Source organism: Crassostrea angulata, chromosome 8 (genome assembly GCF_025612915.1).
Source record: "Crassostrea angulata isolate pt1a10 chromosome 8, ASM2561291v2, whole genome shotgun sequence".
Lineage (NCBI taxonomy): Eukaryota > Metazoa > Mollusca > Bivalvia > Ostreida > Ostreidae > Magallana > Magallana angulata.
Genome location: NC_069118.1, coordinates 38704979 through 38723065, shown reverse-complemented (window position 1 = coordinate 38723065; position 18087 = coordinate 38704979). Strand labels below are relative to the sequence as shown.

The 18087-nt window shown below is 35.8% G+C and overlaps 1 protein-coding gene across 1 annotated transcript; it reads left to right on the top strand.

The window, feature by feature from the left end:
- Window positions 1-583: 583 nt before the first annotated feature.
- On the top strand, window positions 584-16594 carry LOC128157909 (uncharacterized). Its single transcript, XM_052820567.1, has 11 exons — window positions 584-687; window positions 885-917; window positions 10369-10451; window positions 10669-10740; window positions 11030-11156; window positions 12174-12268; window positions 12388-12456; window positions 12654-12822; window positions 13378-13782; window positions 15582-15974; window positions 16178-16594. The coding sequence occupies exons 1-11, from the start codon at window positions 660-662 to the stop codon at window positions 16543-16545; spliced, it is 1842 nt and encodes a 613-aa protein (XP_052676527.1). The 5' UTR covers window positions 584-659; the 3' UTR covers window positions 16546-16594.
- The last annotated feature ends 1493 nt before the right edge of the window (window positions 16595-18087 follow it).

Here is an 18087-nt window from a genome sequence, read left to right as displayed (position 1 = left end):
ATGTCATACTTTTTTGTAAAACACTGAATTCTTTAAAGTTTGTGCAAGATAGTTTTATTTATTATATGTGAATATAATCACATGGATGTAATACGAAATACTGTTTAGTTCCAATATATTTTCGCAGCTTAATTTTTATCCTAAATTACCATTTTTATACATTTTATCGATGCTAAGGGGAAATAACTCTTTTTCTGACTTTTCTTTCAGTTGTATGTATAAATGCCATTATAGTTTTTCTTATCCCAGCGATTAATTTTAAAATATTTTTGTAGTTTTTGTTTCTGATAAAGTTGACAATAAAATTAAACAAGATAAACAAATTTCTGCCTACAAATATTTTACTTTTAACAAAAAAATACGGTTTTCTGATGCTAAAATATGCTTTAGTTTATGTTCATCTGGCATCTCAAAAAGTGTAATGACATGTATATTTTTTCTAACAATTGATTTAATCTAAGTCTATTAAGTTGAAATCAGTTCGGTTGTTCAACTTTCATCAGAGAATTTTACGAGTATGGAGTTACCTTAACTAGCCGCCTTATACTGTGTTATCTTTATTTCCAGTACAACAGTCCTCTGATAAGAATTTTGAAATTGCACGTTGGTATTTGAGGCGATTTGGAAATCTAACAGCCATTTTGATCTCTTTGGATAATATGTTTCGTTGTCTTTGCACAATATACGGTCACTTTTTCCTTTTATTTCTCTCGTTTTAGTCTTTCTGTAAACTTTCTGTAAACTCCCTTCCTTCGTCTCTCTCTACTTTTCAGTCTTTCTACAAACTCTCTCTCTCTCTCTCTCTCTCTCTCTCTCTCTCTCTCTCTCTCTCAATAAGATATGTCATGCGTACATATTAATTGGAATTCGTGATCTGTTTCCAGGTTTGATTGTACTTTCCTCACAGGAAGTAGAAGGTAGGATGTTTTGCATTTTATTTTCTGCTATAAATATTTTATTGAAACTTTTAATGAACCCAATTTGTTCTTCTGGTCACAAAATCTTTGCAATAATGAAAATATGTTTTATACATCGTTATAACATTTATCGTAGAGTAAGTATTTAGAGAGCAAAGATTGGTTAACATTTTATGCAAGTGGTTCTTTTCTTTTAAAGGATATATAACTATGCAAAATATTAAAGTATATGTTCAGTTAAAGACAAGTATCACATGCACAAATCAAATAGAATTTTTCTCTTAATTATTATACTTTGCTAAAAACATGGTTTGCATAAAGTTTGTAGCATTTCCATTACGTAAATAAAATAATATAAATGCAATTGTGTCTTTGTCGTAAAAGATTTCTTTCAAAACACTAATGTTAGTTAAAACGTCAGACAATTTTTCTTGCTAATGTCTGACTCAATGTTTTTGATACAAATAATCATACCTTTAACACAGTGCCGGATAATCATGGCAGGGACAAGGTGGCAAAAAATTTTGAAATCCTAAATAAAAAAAAATTCTATAAGAGAAAACCATTTCCTGCAGAAAGAAGATGCATTGGGTGGATAAGGCGTGTAAAATGCCCATACGCTGTCGGACAGGCTACTGAAAAATTAAAGTTTCAATAAATCTGATGGGTTCTTTTTTAATCATTTAAAACAATATATATTTAACAAATCATTGATTTTTAGCCTAAAGGTATGTTCAATACTTGGAATATGCTGACTCAAACAGGCGTATACGTATCAAAACCTACAAATACTGTCATTTTTTAGAACTTCAAGGCATTTTCTTTAATAAAGTGGGTCTGTGCTCCATATTTTTCTCATAGTCTAATTAGGGTTTATTGGAAAATAAACCGATTTCAATCAACAAAAACGTGGAGAGATGACCCACTTTACTCAAAAAATATCATTTTGTATCCCAATAATTGAACGTTTTGAAAAAATAATACAAGTCCGGTAGTTCGTGGCCTTAGTCACACATAATATTTGAAAAGCCCACTTTGTTGTGTCTGAAATGGCTTAGTGGTTAGAGTACCTGGCATAAGCTAACCTTATATATCTAGGGTTTTTATGTTAACGGTTCGATACCACCAAAATTTCCGACAACATCTTTTTTCTTATTTTTTGTTAAATATATTAAAAACTGACTATAGTTAGAAATTTTGCTTTTGCAAAAGTGGAATTATAATATATTTGAATAAGTTTAATAGGGGGAAAATAAATTCAAAATTGTATTTCACTACTAAACCGAATGGGCTTTTGCGCCATCTTATTTCCCCATCTTCTTTGATTTAAACAAGCAGTTTTCCTAAAGAAACCTAATATTTCTTATCGAATTTGTCTTGAATTTCAATACACGTAGGAAAGTCTTTAATTCCGGTAGTAAATTCTAAATATCCTCTTGTAAAATTGTTTTTCTTATGGAAAAAATTGTTTCCTTCTAGGATTTTTTTCATGATAGTATTTCATCTGACAAGTGAGATATTCATGTATATTAAGCAAAGGTGATTATAAACTTTTTTAATAAATGGTGTATCATATGACGTATATCTTTATATGCTGAATAGATAGGTGCAAAAATGCCACCTTGGTACTGGCATAATCATCCACCACAGCGTTCCACACCCCTCATACAAAATGTTGTAATTTTAAGCAAGAAAAAATAGAATTAACCTCATGTCTTGTCTCCAAGTCTTGCTATGCACAATTACTGTGAAAAATGCTTACAAATTATCTTGAATGCAATTTAAATGAAATAAAATTAAAAAGAAATTGGAAAATTCTCAAATTTTAAAGCTTAATTATTTGGATGTTTTCTTTATTAAATGGAAGTTTATTGCCCAAAACAATTTATCATGTTTAAAAATTCAAGGCAGATTTGGTGGTCAATTTGTTTACCATTCAGCCACTTTGAAGAATGATTGGACAAATATATCTGTGCATGTAGCAAACACTTTTAAAACGTCCAACTATGTATATAATTGTTACCATTCGATGTTGAGAAAGTTAAAAATCTATAAACTTATTATATTCGCTCATCCAAATTAACCCTACCACTATAATACCAACATCTTTTTTGCTACATATTTACGTCTAAATAAGAAAAAGACTGTAACGTTTTTGAGTTCGTTTTAATTCGGCTGCTCTACTTGAGCTCTGATAAATATAATCAATTTTCTCAATCACAAATTTAAATCAACAATATGTACACAATCCCTTTCTTCTATCTGGAGCGCGCGCGCCTTTCTATTGCGCTCTGATGTATTACCGCACTATAAAAGCGCGCAACCCCGAATAAACTATAGGTAATGCCAAGTCGACTATCTTATAGATACAAAGCTTTATTTTCAGGTCTCGAAAGCCTTATTCGGGCACGTAAGACCTAGCTTTTACTATTACCTTATTTCCGTCGATGTTAACCAGTCGACTTCAACTCCAAGACTGACTCTCAACGTTCTATCTCCGCTTTATATACCCTTCTGTCACGTGACAAAAGACTCAGAGAACAGTACGGAGTTCAGAACAGGAAGTCATAAAACATACTCTAGAGAACAGAAAGGGATTATTGATTTTCATTTACTACTTCCGCTTCACTACCCACGCCTCCAAGAAATGCGTCTTGCATTTTCGATACGATAAACAATCAAGAAAACAAAATAGGAAATATACAATCTTTATATTTACACAAAATACAAAGTCTTCCTGACTATGCGTGAACATGTTTTGTCAGCGCATAAACAGATGTCAACCGTATTGAACGATTTTTCCAGAATGTAAGACTTGCTACTTGCAAAATCTGATCAATTCAATCACTAAAACCAAAGTTCATCTTCATGTATTTCCACAACTGATTTTCCATCTCTTTGGTAAGACTCCTGAATTCGATCAAGACGCCTTCTCTTTGACCCATCGGTTTGAGAGGCTTGCTCTACGTGTTCACAAGGAAGAGTCTGAGTACTTTTGTCTACTCCATTGGAAGGGAAGGATGCCTGCACGCAGCGATCCTGCATACTAGTAGGAACCGTCGCCGATGGATCATTCTCCTTCACAGTTGTCATGGGATGCTTGAAAGGAGTTGGTGCAACTGGCATCATAGAGCGCTTGTTCAACAGCTTAGATTTTGGAGTGTGGACGGGATCAGGTCTCGTTGGTTTCCTCTGTGTCATCTCTGGAGAAGTTGCAGAAGCTGTCTCACCCACAACATCCGAAAGAGTCCCGGGATCCAACTGTTCCCAGTCTTCTTCACTCTCACTGTCAGCTTTAGCGTATCCGCCATGGCGCGTCCGGCAGTGCCTGTCCATGTCGCTCTTCTTGTTGGTTGCATATTCACAATGACTGCATTCAAACCGCTTTTGTCTCCGTTTTCTACCACACTCAACCACGTGCTTCTCCCACTCTGATTCTTCTTGAATCCGCAATGAACACATGGGGCAGAGATGTCCTTCTTTTCTTTTTGTGGTTTTGGTGTTTGCCATGATCTACAAAATACAACAATCAATAATCATCTCAAATGGTTTCTGAAAACTCAAATAAAAACGATAAGTCTCTGGTTAAAAACAATACTATCAAGATCAAACAGACTAATACATATACTCTACAGTATAATCATCATGCCATGTAGGTACATTTCTAGTGCGCTTTGGTCTATCTAAAACGCTATCGCTCTTGTTTACTCTGATTTCAGTGTGATCTTCCTTTTTATGAACTTCCAGCATTTCTGGAATTTCATATTCCTCACTGTTTTCACTCTCTAATATTAACATCATTTTCCCGTTGTAGTGTCTGCGCTTTACACTTCCGCATGCGATCGCAATGAATTACAGTGCTTTTCCCTTTTGTTCCGCATGCAACCTTATATAGGACGTCAGACAATTTTTCTTCAATTAAGAAAGGCCCTCTCCAAAACGATGTCAATTTAGGAGAACATCCACTCTTTCTGTGGGAAAGAACACATATACCATTTCTCCGGATTTAAAGGAGAACCATGACAGTTTTGTGTCATGGTATCTTTTCTGGCGCAACATTTCCCCTTGTATGTTTTCGCGGACCAGCTTATGCGCCGACTCTAATCGTTCTCGTAAAACCCAAACCCACTGACTAGCTGGTATATCTTTTATATCGGGAGGCATTTCATACATTACATCTAATGGAGTGGTCGCTTCGCGTCCCAGCATGAGCATATTTGGTGAGAAACTAGTGGTCTCGTGCTCAGTAGAACGATAAGCCATAAGTATGTAAGGAAGGTGCAGATCCCAATCACGTTGGTTTTCTTGTACATAAGTGCTTAGCATGGAGAGCAACGTGCGGTTAAAACGCTCCACCATCCCGTCGGATTTTGGGTGGTAGGGTGTTGTACGGGTTTTCTTGATCCCTAACAGCCGACACATCTCTAGGAAGAGTTTGCTCTCATATTGCCTTCCTTGGTCCGAATGAATGATGAAGGGGATACCAAACCTTACAAAAACTTCCTCAACAATAGTGCGACCAATTGTCTCAGCTTCCATATTTGGCAGAGCAAATGCCTCTGTCCACTTTGTGAAGTAGTCAGACACAACCAAAATGTGGCGATTGCCTCTATCAGTCTCAGGAAGCTCACATAATATATCGGTCGCAATTCTTTCCATTGGCGCACCTGATCCAGTAATCTGGATTGGTGCTCTATGTTTAGGACTTGGATTTTTACGCCTAGTACATTTGTCACAACCTGTAACATACTGATATACGTCCTTCTGAAGTCCTGGCCAGTAATACCTTTGGCGTATCTTAGCCAACGTTTTTGTCACTCCCAAGTGCCCTGAGGTCTGATTGTCGTGACACATTTCCAAGACGCGTCTGCGCTCTTGGTCAGGTATAATGGCTTGATGAGTTTCTTTATTTGAGGGGAGCACAGACCACTTGCGCATTAACAGACCATCTTTCATTACGAGTCTAGAAAATTGATTCCACAGAGACTTTACTACATAGCCATACCTAGAGATATCACCGTATTTTGGGCGCTCACCTTTTCCGACCCAATCTTTTACAAGCTTAATGTCTCTATTCTGCTCTTGAGCTTCCTGCAGACAACTATCAATCTGGTCGCTTTTCACCTCTGATTTCTGCGCAGTTCTCACCGAGGATTCAATTGTCAGTGTATGGTTTTCTGAAGAAGGATCAAAACCACACTGAGCGCATGGCACTCTACTTAACGCATCCGCATTTCCATGCTTTTTACCGGGTCTATGTTCTATTTCTATATCGTAAGTACTAATGACTTCCAGCCACCTGGTTAACTGACCCTCCGGGTTTTTAAACCTTAAAAGCCATTTCAATGATCCATGATCTGTGCGGAGGAGAAACCTTTTACCATAAAGATAATGGCGGTAGTGCTTCACAAAGTGAACGACGGCTAATAGTTCCTTCCTGGTCACACAATATTTTCTCTCTGACTTTGTCAAGGTACGGCTAGCATATGCTATAACGCGTTCTGTACCATCAATGTTTTGAGACAAAACAGCACCTATTGCCTCGTTGCTAGAATTGGCGCTGTTATAAGTTTATTGCGCAAAACCTCGAACGCTTCTTGTGCCTCTTTATTCCAAAGAAATTTCCTACCTTTCTCTGTGAGTCGATGCAGTGGTTTTGCAACTGCGGCAAAATTCTGAATAAAACGCCTATAATAACTACAAAGACCTAAGAAAGATCTTAATTCAGTTACAGTAGCCGGAACTGGCCACTCAGCCACTGCTCTCACTTTCTCTGGATCCGTCGAAATGCCATCCTTTGATATAATATGTCCGAGATAGGATACCCTTGTAGCAAACAAATTACATTTCTTTGCCTTTAATTTTAGACCGGCCTGGTGCAATCTTTGAAAAACGTGTTGTAGGTTTTCCATCATATTTTCAAATGATTTGCCCACAACAATAATGTCATCAAGGTATACGAGACATTTATCCCACTGGAGTCCTGCAAGCACGGTTTCCATGAGTCTCTCAAACGTAGCAGGCGCACAGCACAAGCCAAAAGGCATTACCTTAAACTGATATAACCCTTGACGAGTTACGAATGCAGTTTTAGGCTTATCGCTCTCCTCCATGCTAACTTGCCAGTATCCGCTGTTTAGATCAAGGGTAGAAAACATCTCGTGTCCTGACAAATGATCAAACGCCTCGTCAATTTTTGGCAGAGGATAAGCGTCCTTTATGGTTATATCATTCAGTCGACGGTAGTCTACACAAAAGCGCATTGAACCGTCTTTCTTGCGTACTAGAACTACTGGCGATGCCCAGGAACTGTTTGAGGGTTCTATTACATTTTTCTCGAGCATTTCCTTTACTTGGGCATCAACCTCTTGGGTCAAATGAATAGGAATTCTCCTAGGAGCTTGCTTAATGGGTTGTTTGGCCTGTTCTGTGTTGATCTTGTGGCGCACTACATTTGTCTGTCCTAAATCGTAGTTAGAAGCTGCAAATAAATAATGATTTCTGCGCAGAAACTCCTCAACCTTTGACACTTGTTCAGGCAAAAGGTTACTTATACTTCGATCTAGCAAATCTTTCAAATCACTGCGCAGTTCTCCACTTGACTGCTCAGCAAAAGTTGTCAAATTTAGATTTTCCTCAACTGCGGTCATTTTACCTATCAAAGTTTCTCGGTAAATCTTCTGCACATCATCTGTGACGTTCATCAGCCGAAGAGGAACCTTATCATTACCTTTCACAAGAGTGCGACCTACCAGTGCACGCCCTGATTCTAAAAATTTAGGTTCTGGTTCTACTTCCGTAATTATTCTTTCCTGTCACACTGGCTGGAATAACAATCTCACTTCTTGGTGGAATGCAAATGTCATCTGCTGCCGTAACCCTGTAACATCCTAATGTGCCTTCCCAGGAAAATGCACATTCTTCATCATTCAATCGAAGCGAACCCGCCTGCAGATCTATATTTCCATTACATTTCCTAAGAAAGTCAAGCCCAATGATTCCGTCAACAGATATATCTGCAACAATTGCGTCTAAAACTTGACTCGATTTCCCAATCTGAAAAGAAAATGTTCCTTTGCCACAGTGTGACACCACAGAACCACTTGCATTTAATATTCGCTGCGCACTCTCTGTTAACTCGGGTCTTTCCTCATTTTGCAATTTGTCATAAAATCTCCTTGAAACAAGAGTAAGGGATGCCCCGGTATCAATCAACAATTTTGCACTGCTCCCATTCAAATTTCCCTGAACAAATATTCCAGCTTCATCGCATAAATTGTTTGCACCAACTTGACCTTTGATATAATTTCTCTTTCTTCTGCGCCTACTGCGGATCTGACATGCGCTTCCATTATCTTTCTTTGTTGAATTGTCCCTTTTCTCTTTTTCCTTATCTCTGTTCTTCAATTTTGGGCAATTCTTTCTAATGTGCCCCTCCTCATGACAGTAGTAGCATTTCACACTGTTACTTCTTCGCCCTCTTTGATGATTTTGATAATTACTCTGAAAAGGTTCTCTGTTAAAGTTAGCATGTCTCTGAACCTGTTTCTCCAAGTTTTCTAGTTTGTTTTGCATTTTCTGCATCAGCGCATATAAATCATCAGAATTTGCAGTCTCCGCAGGCGCTTGTTCATGAGAATCAAATGCACGAATGTGGCTTCTTTTCTCTGTCTTGTAGTAAGCGTCGAGCTCTACTGCCAAGCGTATAGCTTCATTCAGACTCTGAGGCCGACTCTGTTTTATGCGCAGTCTCATATCGGAGTCAATCAAGCCATCTATGAAAGCTTCTTTACCAAGGGTTTCTCTTACTTCGGCCGGTGCTGAAGGATAGGCAAGATGTGTTAATCTTCGCACCGCTTGGCCTAACTCGGACAATGTTTCTGATGCGCGTTGCCGCCTTTCTTTTAGTTGTGCACGGTATAACTCTGTTTTATTAGGTGGCGCAAACCTTTCCTCAAGCGCTTTGATTAGCAAGTCATACTGTTGTCCGGTTTCTGAAGACACGTTTCCTAATATCCCTTGTGCCGCTCCTCTTAACGACACAGCTAAGTATAAACCCTTTTCCTTATAATTCCAATTATTAAGAGACGCACACGCATCAAAATGGGATTTATAATCTAACCATGAATGAGTCCCATCAAACGTTGCAGGCTTAATATTACATTTGGCAGTAGTTTTTTTTATCGTGGTCTCTCTTTTCCTTATAATCATCCTCAATGCGGTCTATCCGTCGAGGTAATGTGCTCTCTGCATCAGCGTTTACTTCCAACCTCTCTGTCCGTTCTAACGGCCTGTGTGCATGCGCTGGTGTTTGATGTAGCGCATCCGCCGTTACATGATCAAGCGCATTAGCTCTTAGTGGATGCGCATCACTGTGGTTAATGGCACTTTCCAAGTATTGCGCATTTGCTACATGGCTCGCAGGCCCCCTCTTCTTTTGCGCTCCGGTTTTCCTTAAAGTTACTCCATCAGAATTTCCAATGATTGCCGGACTATCAGATTGTCTCATGCCAAGCGAAACTACTGTATCCTCGGCAGCTGGCGAATGCGCATCGTGATAACTACCATTTGCGCTTGCCATTGTCGCAATACCCGAGTCGCGCACTCGCGTATTAGCAATCGGAGTTGACCGATTTTGTATTTCTAAGCGCAATCGCTCGCAGCCCTCTTCCAGAAAAGAAATCTCTTCATCTATCATTCTATCCATGATAACTGATTACAAATTAAACTGAAATTTACAATATGAATCAATTCGCCGAATCCCAATAAGCTGCCACCAAATTTATGTAACGTTTTTGAGTTCGTTTTAATTCGGCTGCTCTACTTGAGCTATGATAAATTTAATCAATTTTCTCAATCACAAATTTAAATCAACAATATGTACACAATCCCTTTCTTCTATCTGGAGCGCGCGCGCCTTTCTATTGCGCTCTGATGTATTACCGCACTATAAAAGCGCGCAACCCCGAATAAACTATAGGTAATGCCAAGTCGACTATCTAATAGATACAAAGCTTTATTTTCAGGTCTCGAAAGCCTTATTCAGGCACGTAAGACCTAGCTTTTACTATTACCTTATTTCCCTCGATGTTAACCAGTCGACTTCAACTCCAAGACTGACTCTCAACGTTCTATCTCCGCTTTATATACCCTTCTGTCACGTGACAAAAGACTCAGAGAACAGTACGGAGTTCAGAACAGGAAGTCATAAAACATACTCTAGAGAACAGAAAGGGATTATTGATTTTCATTTACTACTTCCGCTTCAAGACTATCGTAAAAACTCGTCAAATATGATAATTTAATGATTAAAATAAATTTATTCTTGTTTTGTAATCATAAAGAGAACCAGCGGCAATGTTTTCATTACATGTAGAGTTTCTCTTTATTATTCAGCAAAAATTTGCAACGATAGTTGAGAGAAACGTTTGTAATATTTTCTATTTTTAAGGGTTTGGATTAAAATGTCTACGCTGTGATGACGTATTAGAGCCTCGGTTCTGTGAACGAATTGAGTACTGCCAAGACGGAGATGTAAGTTGGCAAGATCATATTGCACATGTGCTGTTTCTTGAACATGAACAATTTTAATTTGAACGATCTCATTATTAAAAATAGCTGCACCGATGTGCTGCCGCTTTTAAAAGCGGTGGCCTATCGGAACAGCATATTTCAACGCTAGATAGTTTAGTTGTTGGAAGTTCAGAATTGTTTTAATGAAACTACACACATTTTCAAATACCCGTTCTAGGTCTGTGGTGTACAGAGATATAGAAAGGAGAACGGCGATGTCTCTTTCTGGTCAGGTTGTCTACCACACTCTGTAAGTTGAAGTTCTCTCTCAATCTGTGAGTCCTTTCTTTATTTACTAGTATTGTGTCTCCTATTTAGAAAACTCTACATCTACCTTATATTCTTGTTAAAAAAGAAAAAAAAAACCCCGAATATTGGTCAATTAATTGTTCCCCCATTAAACATGCTTTGCATCAATGTGAAAGTCGCAAAAATGCAGATTTTTTTTAATTTTAATTTTTGGTTGGTACAAGTACAGTTCCATATATTGTCCTTTAATGTTTATGTTTTTCATAGATATACTTTTTATTTGCATAAAGAACTGTGCCAAAGTCACAAATAGAACGATACTTAAAACGAACAGCAGGAGAGCGGTACATGGATCTGTTCTCTGCCAGGAGTGTTGTAATGGCGATCTCTGCAACTCCGAGGGATGTGGGGCGCCGGGTAAATGCTTAACGTTATTGAATCCTAATTTATATAAAAGGTTTATATATATATATATATATATATATATATATATATATATATATATATATATATATATATATATATATATATATTCTTCGCCTCTTCCTAAATTCATTGATATCAAAGGCCACCTGCATTGTACGCTTAGAACCAATAAGAGCAGTTAAAGTGAATGTTATCATCCTGTATTAGTTGATCATCTATTAATACAAGATAGTAATTAAAAGTAGATGTTTATTGTCTGCTGTTGATATTATACCTTGAAAATTGCTTAAATACTCTACAACAATGAACAATGATATGGCATAAGTTTTAAAACTAGTGTAATACGTGTAGGCGACAACACTTCTTAAATTGTAGTTATAGATATTCGTAAAATTAAAAATGAATAAAAAAAGATTTTTTAAGTTTTGATTTGGTTTATATTATATTTTATTTTTTAAAACGTTCTTTCTTTTATTGGATAAAGTGTTCTTTTTCACATGTAAAGACTAAACACTGGCCGGATAATTATTTTCCCGTGGAAATGTGATTTAGACAGGCAGTTTTCCTATAGGAAACTAATATCTCGTGTTGGATTTTATGAAATCCTGACGGAATTGAAATTCCTTTAGTATGTTCTTGTATTGCGTTAAGAAATTTCAAAAATCCTGACGGAATTGAAATTCCTATAGGAAGTTCTTGTATTCCGATAAGATATTTCAAATTTCCTGTAGGAATATTGTTTTTCCTATGGGAAAAATTATTTTCCTTTAAGAATTTATTTTTGAAAGGTAAATATCCCACCTGACAGATGAGTTACGATGATAATAAAGGTGGTTGTTTACTAAGCAGTGATCTATCATATGGCATGTTTGAATTTGTCGTTGTATATCCAGCTTAGACGGGTGCAAAAATGCCACATTGGCACTGGCATAATTATCCGGCACAGTGTTACTATTTCACTACTTCATCAATAATCATAATCATGGTTCCACGTAATATTTTCTCTAGGTCTCCCCACCTCAAGAGGACCGATGTGTTTCAATTGTGCTCACACCTTGAACCCAAGTGATTGCCATCACGTGACTGTCTGTGGAGCCAATGAGGTAAAGTCTGTATTAAAATACACTTCGATTGCTTATATCTGTGATTCATATTAAACAATTTGTAACGGGACTTATTATGCACATATGTTCAGATCAAACTTGTGTTTCCCTTTATTTAGCTCTGTTTTCTTGGAGAGAAACCGATTTTCGGTCAACGGTATTTTACAAGCCACTGTGAAGACGTACATGTAAATATGTTTACAAATTTTATCTAAAAAATATGTAAAAAATTAGTAAGAATATATAATTTTTGTAATATTCTTATAATATGTAACACAAATATTAGGAATTAGGAAATTATGTAACTATTGTAGAAAGAATTTTAAAATAGCTATCACAAATAAAACTACTTTAAATAAAACATTGCTTATGATTGTATGCACAGGCGTGCGAAAATCATGCATCTGCTCCTATAATCTTTGGACGGAAACGATTACTGAGAGGACAAAGGTCATATACACCCTGTTCTGGTTGTTGCCATGGAGACCTCTGTAACATCAACTGTAACGCAACCTTCACCCCTAATACTGTTGTAAACTCTGGAAGCACTGCAGGTATATGTACAGTGTATTATCTTTATACATGTAAGTTGTAATTTCTAATGAAGAAATAAAGGCAATAAGCGTTGGTTTCCAGCTAAGAGATATTATAGGAGTACAATCATTTTCGTTGTAATGATGTTCCATTTTCAATACTAATACTTTCAAATTTGGGCATTATTGCCTACGTAAGTGGTTTAGTTCTTGGGCCGAAAAACCTTTTGTTTATTAATTTTCAAACTTTATTAACAAACATTTTCATCAAATATTTTGGTTGCTAAAAATACCATCTATCTATACTGTGGTTTCATTAATATTCAAGGGTATCAATTTTCGTGGATAAAGTGAAAATCACAGTTTCAATGATACGTAAATTCGTGGCCAATGAACACATCAATACAAATTATTAATAGAAATTGCAATTCAATGAACATTTAAATTTGTGGATCAACTTAAATACGAAATCCACGAAAATTGGTATTCAACGAATATTGATGAAACCACAGTATTTCGTTTCATTATTTCAATGCATATATATTAAATTGCAATAAAGATGTTTGATTGATAAAGCACCAACCAGTACAAGTGTACCTGAAAGACCAGGAAACTACGCTTTTTACGCCCAACTTACTTTAATGGCACAAACTGGTCACGTCATTTTCAAAAATATCACAACCAATGAGGGATCAGCTTACAGTGGGACTACGGGAATTTTCACTTGCAAATACAGCGGCGCTCATGCGTTTTCTTGGACGATTGCAACCAGTAGTCAGCGATACACAAACGCAGATCTTGTTCTGAACGACGTTGCGATTGGATCATCATTTACAGACTCTAGAGGTAGTAGTGTAGCAGCGGATTCCAGCACTGGCTTTGTTGTGTTTAACCTCAAGGTCGGCGACAAAGTCAGAGTCAATATCAACGGAACAGCTGATGCATTGTATTCTACGTTTTCAGGATGGAGGCTTCAGCAAAGTATGTTTCTTTTTTATTTCGTTTGTCTTTAAACAATAAATCAAAGGCCTCTAATACCTAATGTCATTTAATACTATAATTACATTTTGCATAACTCTCATATCAAGAGTAGATACAATTTTAACGATCATCAACACTAACTACATGTATCTAGATTTTTACCAGAAATTTTAAGTTTTTGAATCAGAGTGAAAAAATAACATATACATTTATAATGAAGGAATCCTAAAATCGGCCTCCTATAAGTTGCAAAGGAATCAAATAAAAGATTTTCGTCACATTATTATCTCATTTGGTTTTTTTTCAAACATTGAGGTTTTTAAAATTTCAGTTTCACATTTTACCTCCCTACGGTACCAAGCAAAACCAACCTAACACCAGAGTAACCCAACTGAACCAAGGGTTTGCTTTCGGGGTTTACTTAGGGTTTACTTTTAGTATTCAGTCTTTATATTTCACCCGATTACAAATCATATAAGTTGCCCTCTAAAAGGCGGTCACTTGTCTAACGCAGTCAACGGTCAGCGTATTTAGATTCGGAACTATACATTTTACATGCATTAGGGGGCCATTTTGGCCGGATTTACACCCGGTGATTTTAAACATGGCTTCCAAAAGTGAGGTAACCATTTGCAACGCCTGTTTATTAGTCCCCTTCTGGTTTTCACCACTTTCCTCTTCGCTTTCCTCTGCGCCCATCAGTCCGCTGTCCGTCTGTCTGTCCCACTTCAGTTTCCCACACTTTTTTTTCTTTATGCGTTTGAGGAATAATATGAAATTTGCTGAACAGCTTCAAAATGTCAAACTACAGAACAAGTTTACACTTTTGTAGCGTCTGGTTTACAAAATTAATGTTCGAGAAAATTAATGTTTTATATTCCAATCTCTAAATATTCGTGTTCGTTATCGGGTTCGGTGTGTATTGAATAAACGAGGAAAGTATGTAGTCAGTAATAATATCGTGCATTACTAGGACCATTCCTTTTACTGTTTTTTAAAAACAAATAAGTTCTGTAAAGAAGTGTCAAGCATTGTGTTGTAAATTTAATCGACAGGGTTTTTTGTATCATTACAATCGGGTTCGTTATCGGGTTGGTCTGTTGATTCGGGGTGCAGAAGACGGTAAGAAATGATATTCTGCATAAGAGTGCATTGTTTTCACAAATTTCTACAAACCGGTAGGGGACGTGTATTGCTTAAGCAATACTCTCAGAATGCTTGTTTGTTTTAAAGTGCCGATTTTAGTGATCACTAAGGGGCGAGATCGCACTGTTTAGATGATTCATTCTTTAACAAATAAATTAACCATTTTACACATACTAGCATAACTTTTTACTGTTTAAAAACACAATGAAATTTAAGTTTCACTTATATAAGAATATCATTTTATTTAGAAATAATTCGGTACACTATTAAAAGATATGCAAAACATGAATGCTACTTACATATAGAAAAACTATATTTTCTTTCCTGCATTCAAATTTCAATTATTACTGTGGTTTCATCAATATTCGTTGAATACCAATTTTCGTGGATTTCGTTATTCAGTTGAACCATGAAATTAAGTGTTCATAGAAGTGCAATTTCTAATAGCATTTTCTATTCATAAGACCACTGGCCACGACTTTACGTATCCTTGAAACCGTGATTTTCACTTTATCCACGAAAATTGATACCCTTTAATATTAAAGAAACCACAGTATTACATGAGCAACTTCAAAGAGCTTCTGTGGTAATATCGGAACAAAGCACAATAATAAGGCCATTTATTAACTTTTATCTCTTCTATTTTCTTTCAGATAACGCTTCTTTTTATGCAAAAGCGATGTCATCCCTGGATAAGCCTTCATCAATATCTCACGGCTTTGAATTTCAAAGCGTTGTTAACAATGGAAACGTATATGATTCCACAAATGGAGTATTCACGTGTCCTGAGACGGGTCTGTATGCCATAGCCTTCGCCGTAGAAACAAGTGGCCTTGACTTTATGGTTTATTTTTATCGTGGAGGAAGCAAGTTAAATGAGATTGGGGTCTGGCCTGATTCTTCAAACGGCCTGCTTCAGGACACTTCCTCCACCCTTCAGCTCTTCTTTCTGTCTAGAGGAGAAAAAATATATCTTTATTCTGATGAGAGTGATACACGTATCAAACCCTTTCATTCTACATTCTCTGGATGGCGCATAGAGACCCGTATGTTTTTAAACTTGATTTTTCATATATTTTTTACCCTTTAATATATGAGTTTCAATAATCATGATTAGATGCTATTTAAAACTGTATATTTCCTTTTCATCTGCATCGATGAAAACAAACAATCTTCTTACATGTATTTATATGTACAACTGTAGCACGGTTTTTAGAGAAAACAATTGTATACCTTTATCTAATTTTAGCAACATCAGACACACCGGCTTTTGTTGAGTACATTTCCTCGTCAACTAGTACAACCCCTATACGCTTCAACAGAGAATTTTTAGACATATCCCACTCTTTTTCAATCTCATCTTTCCAAGCGCCGAAGGATGGTGTCTATCTCTTTTTCTGGAACATGGAGGTTTCTTCTAGACACCTCCGTACTTTCTTGGAAGTAAACGACTCAATCGTCGGGAGGACAGTCTCTGACGGTCACACTGCAGGTTATGATAGTGGTTCTAATCTTGCCATTTTGCGCCTGCGTAGAAATGATAACGTGAGGGTAGCGCAAGATTATACTGCAGATGGCGACCAGACAATGATTTCTGGCTACTTTATGTTTTCCTAAAATTAAATTGATTGGCGTTCTTTGATAAAAATTTGCGAAAAGTTGTATCTTGTCAACGACTTGTAATATATATATTCATTTGCTTGATGCACAATGGAAGCATACCAAGGAAAACATTGCTGATAAATTATATAAAAGAAAAAAACATTTTTTTCATTTTGAAATTAAAAGGCACTTGCAATTTTAGAAATATAAAAACAAAATACGAACACTTTCCTTATAGTTTTTTCCTCAACGACATATTATCACAAGACTAAGTAGACATAATTAAGCAATAACATCCATTTATTTGTGCTAAAAAAATTAATGAACCATTTTATATCTAAGAATTATTCAATATTTTAAACTGCAAAAATGAACGAACGGTGCATGATAAAATTTTGTAAAATCATTTGTAAGCTAGTAATTGTTCATCCAATAAGACAACTTCCGTTTCGCACGTTATAACTTCATTTTAACTTTTATCACAACGCTATAAACATATGCTTAATGTAAACGATTTAAGAAAATGCAAGGCAATATATTAATTTGGTTGTTTCTACAGTAGGTAAATTCAAATTCTTAACATTCAATTAAATAAACTGCAATTTTCATATTTTTATTTAGTTTGAGCTTATTTACTCAGCATAATTTGTTCTTTTTAGATCAACTCACGAGAAACTCTTTTTATGAAATTTGAATGGAATCAGTCTTGAAAAATTCTTTAATTTTTGTACATTTATGCGGTAACTGTATTTTATGTTTTTTTTATTGAATTTTATTAACAAACAAAGCAGTATAAAATACAACTGCCAATAATACGACCCAAATATTAATTGTTCAATGCAAACAGAAAAAAAATTACAATTGTTTCAAAACAAAAAAAAAATCATTGTTTTGATATCCATGCAGGAAAACAAACTTACCATGCAAATGAAAAATTTAACAAAACAAAGAATAATAAGCAAAATCAAATATTGCTAAGTTCGATACGACATATACATTTGTAGACTTCAGGACAAACATTTTTCCCTATAATCTTATTAAATATTTTTTGGCTTTTTTAAAATGTATAAGTAAAAATCTTAGTCTTTTATTTATTTCTATAATTACATCCAAAACCCCCACATAACAAGTAGAATGTCAATGTGTTTTATCAAATATACAAACTTTATGGTTTACAAGTGTAACAAAATAAAACAGTGTTTGTAAATAAGTTTGATTGAAAACTGCATTTATAAACTAAACTTGTTGTTCGAATCTAGTTGTTAAAAACTAAACTAGTTGTTAAAAACTAGTTGGCAGAAACTAAACTAGTTGTTAGAAACTAGTGTCAAAAACTAACTTGTTATTCGAATCTAGTCTTGTTCGTGTAATTAGAATCATGTACAATTGAATCAACTTTCCGATATAAGAAGAATTAGATTTTAGATAGATATATATAAACTTGTTCGTTTAAGTCGATTGTCATAGTCATACCGGCATTTTCATACCAAATAAATGAAAAATCCCAATGTTCCTTTGGTAAACGCGACGTTTTGTTTGCCCTGTTATGTTAATGTC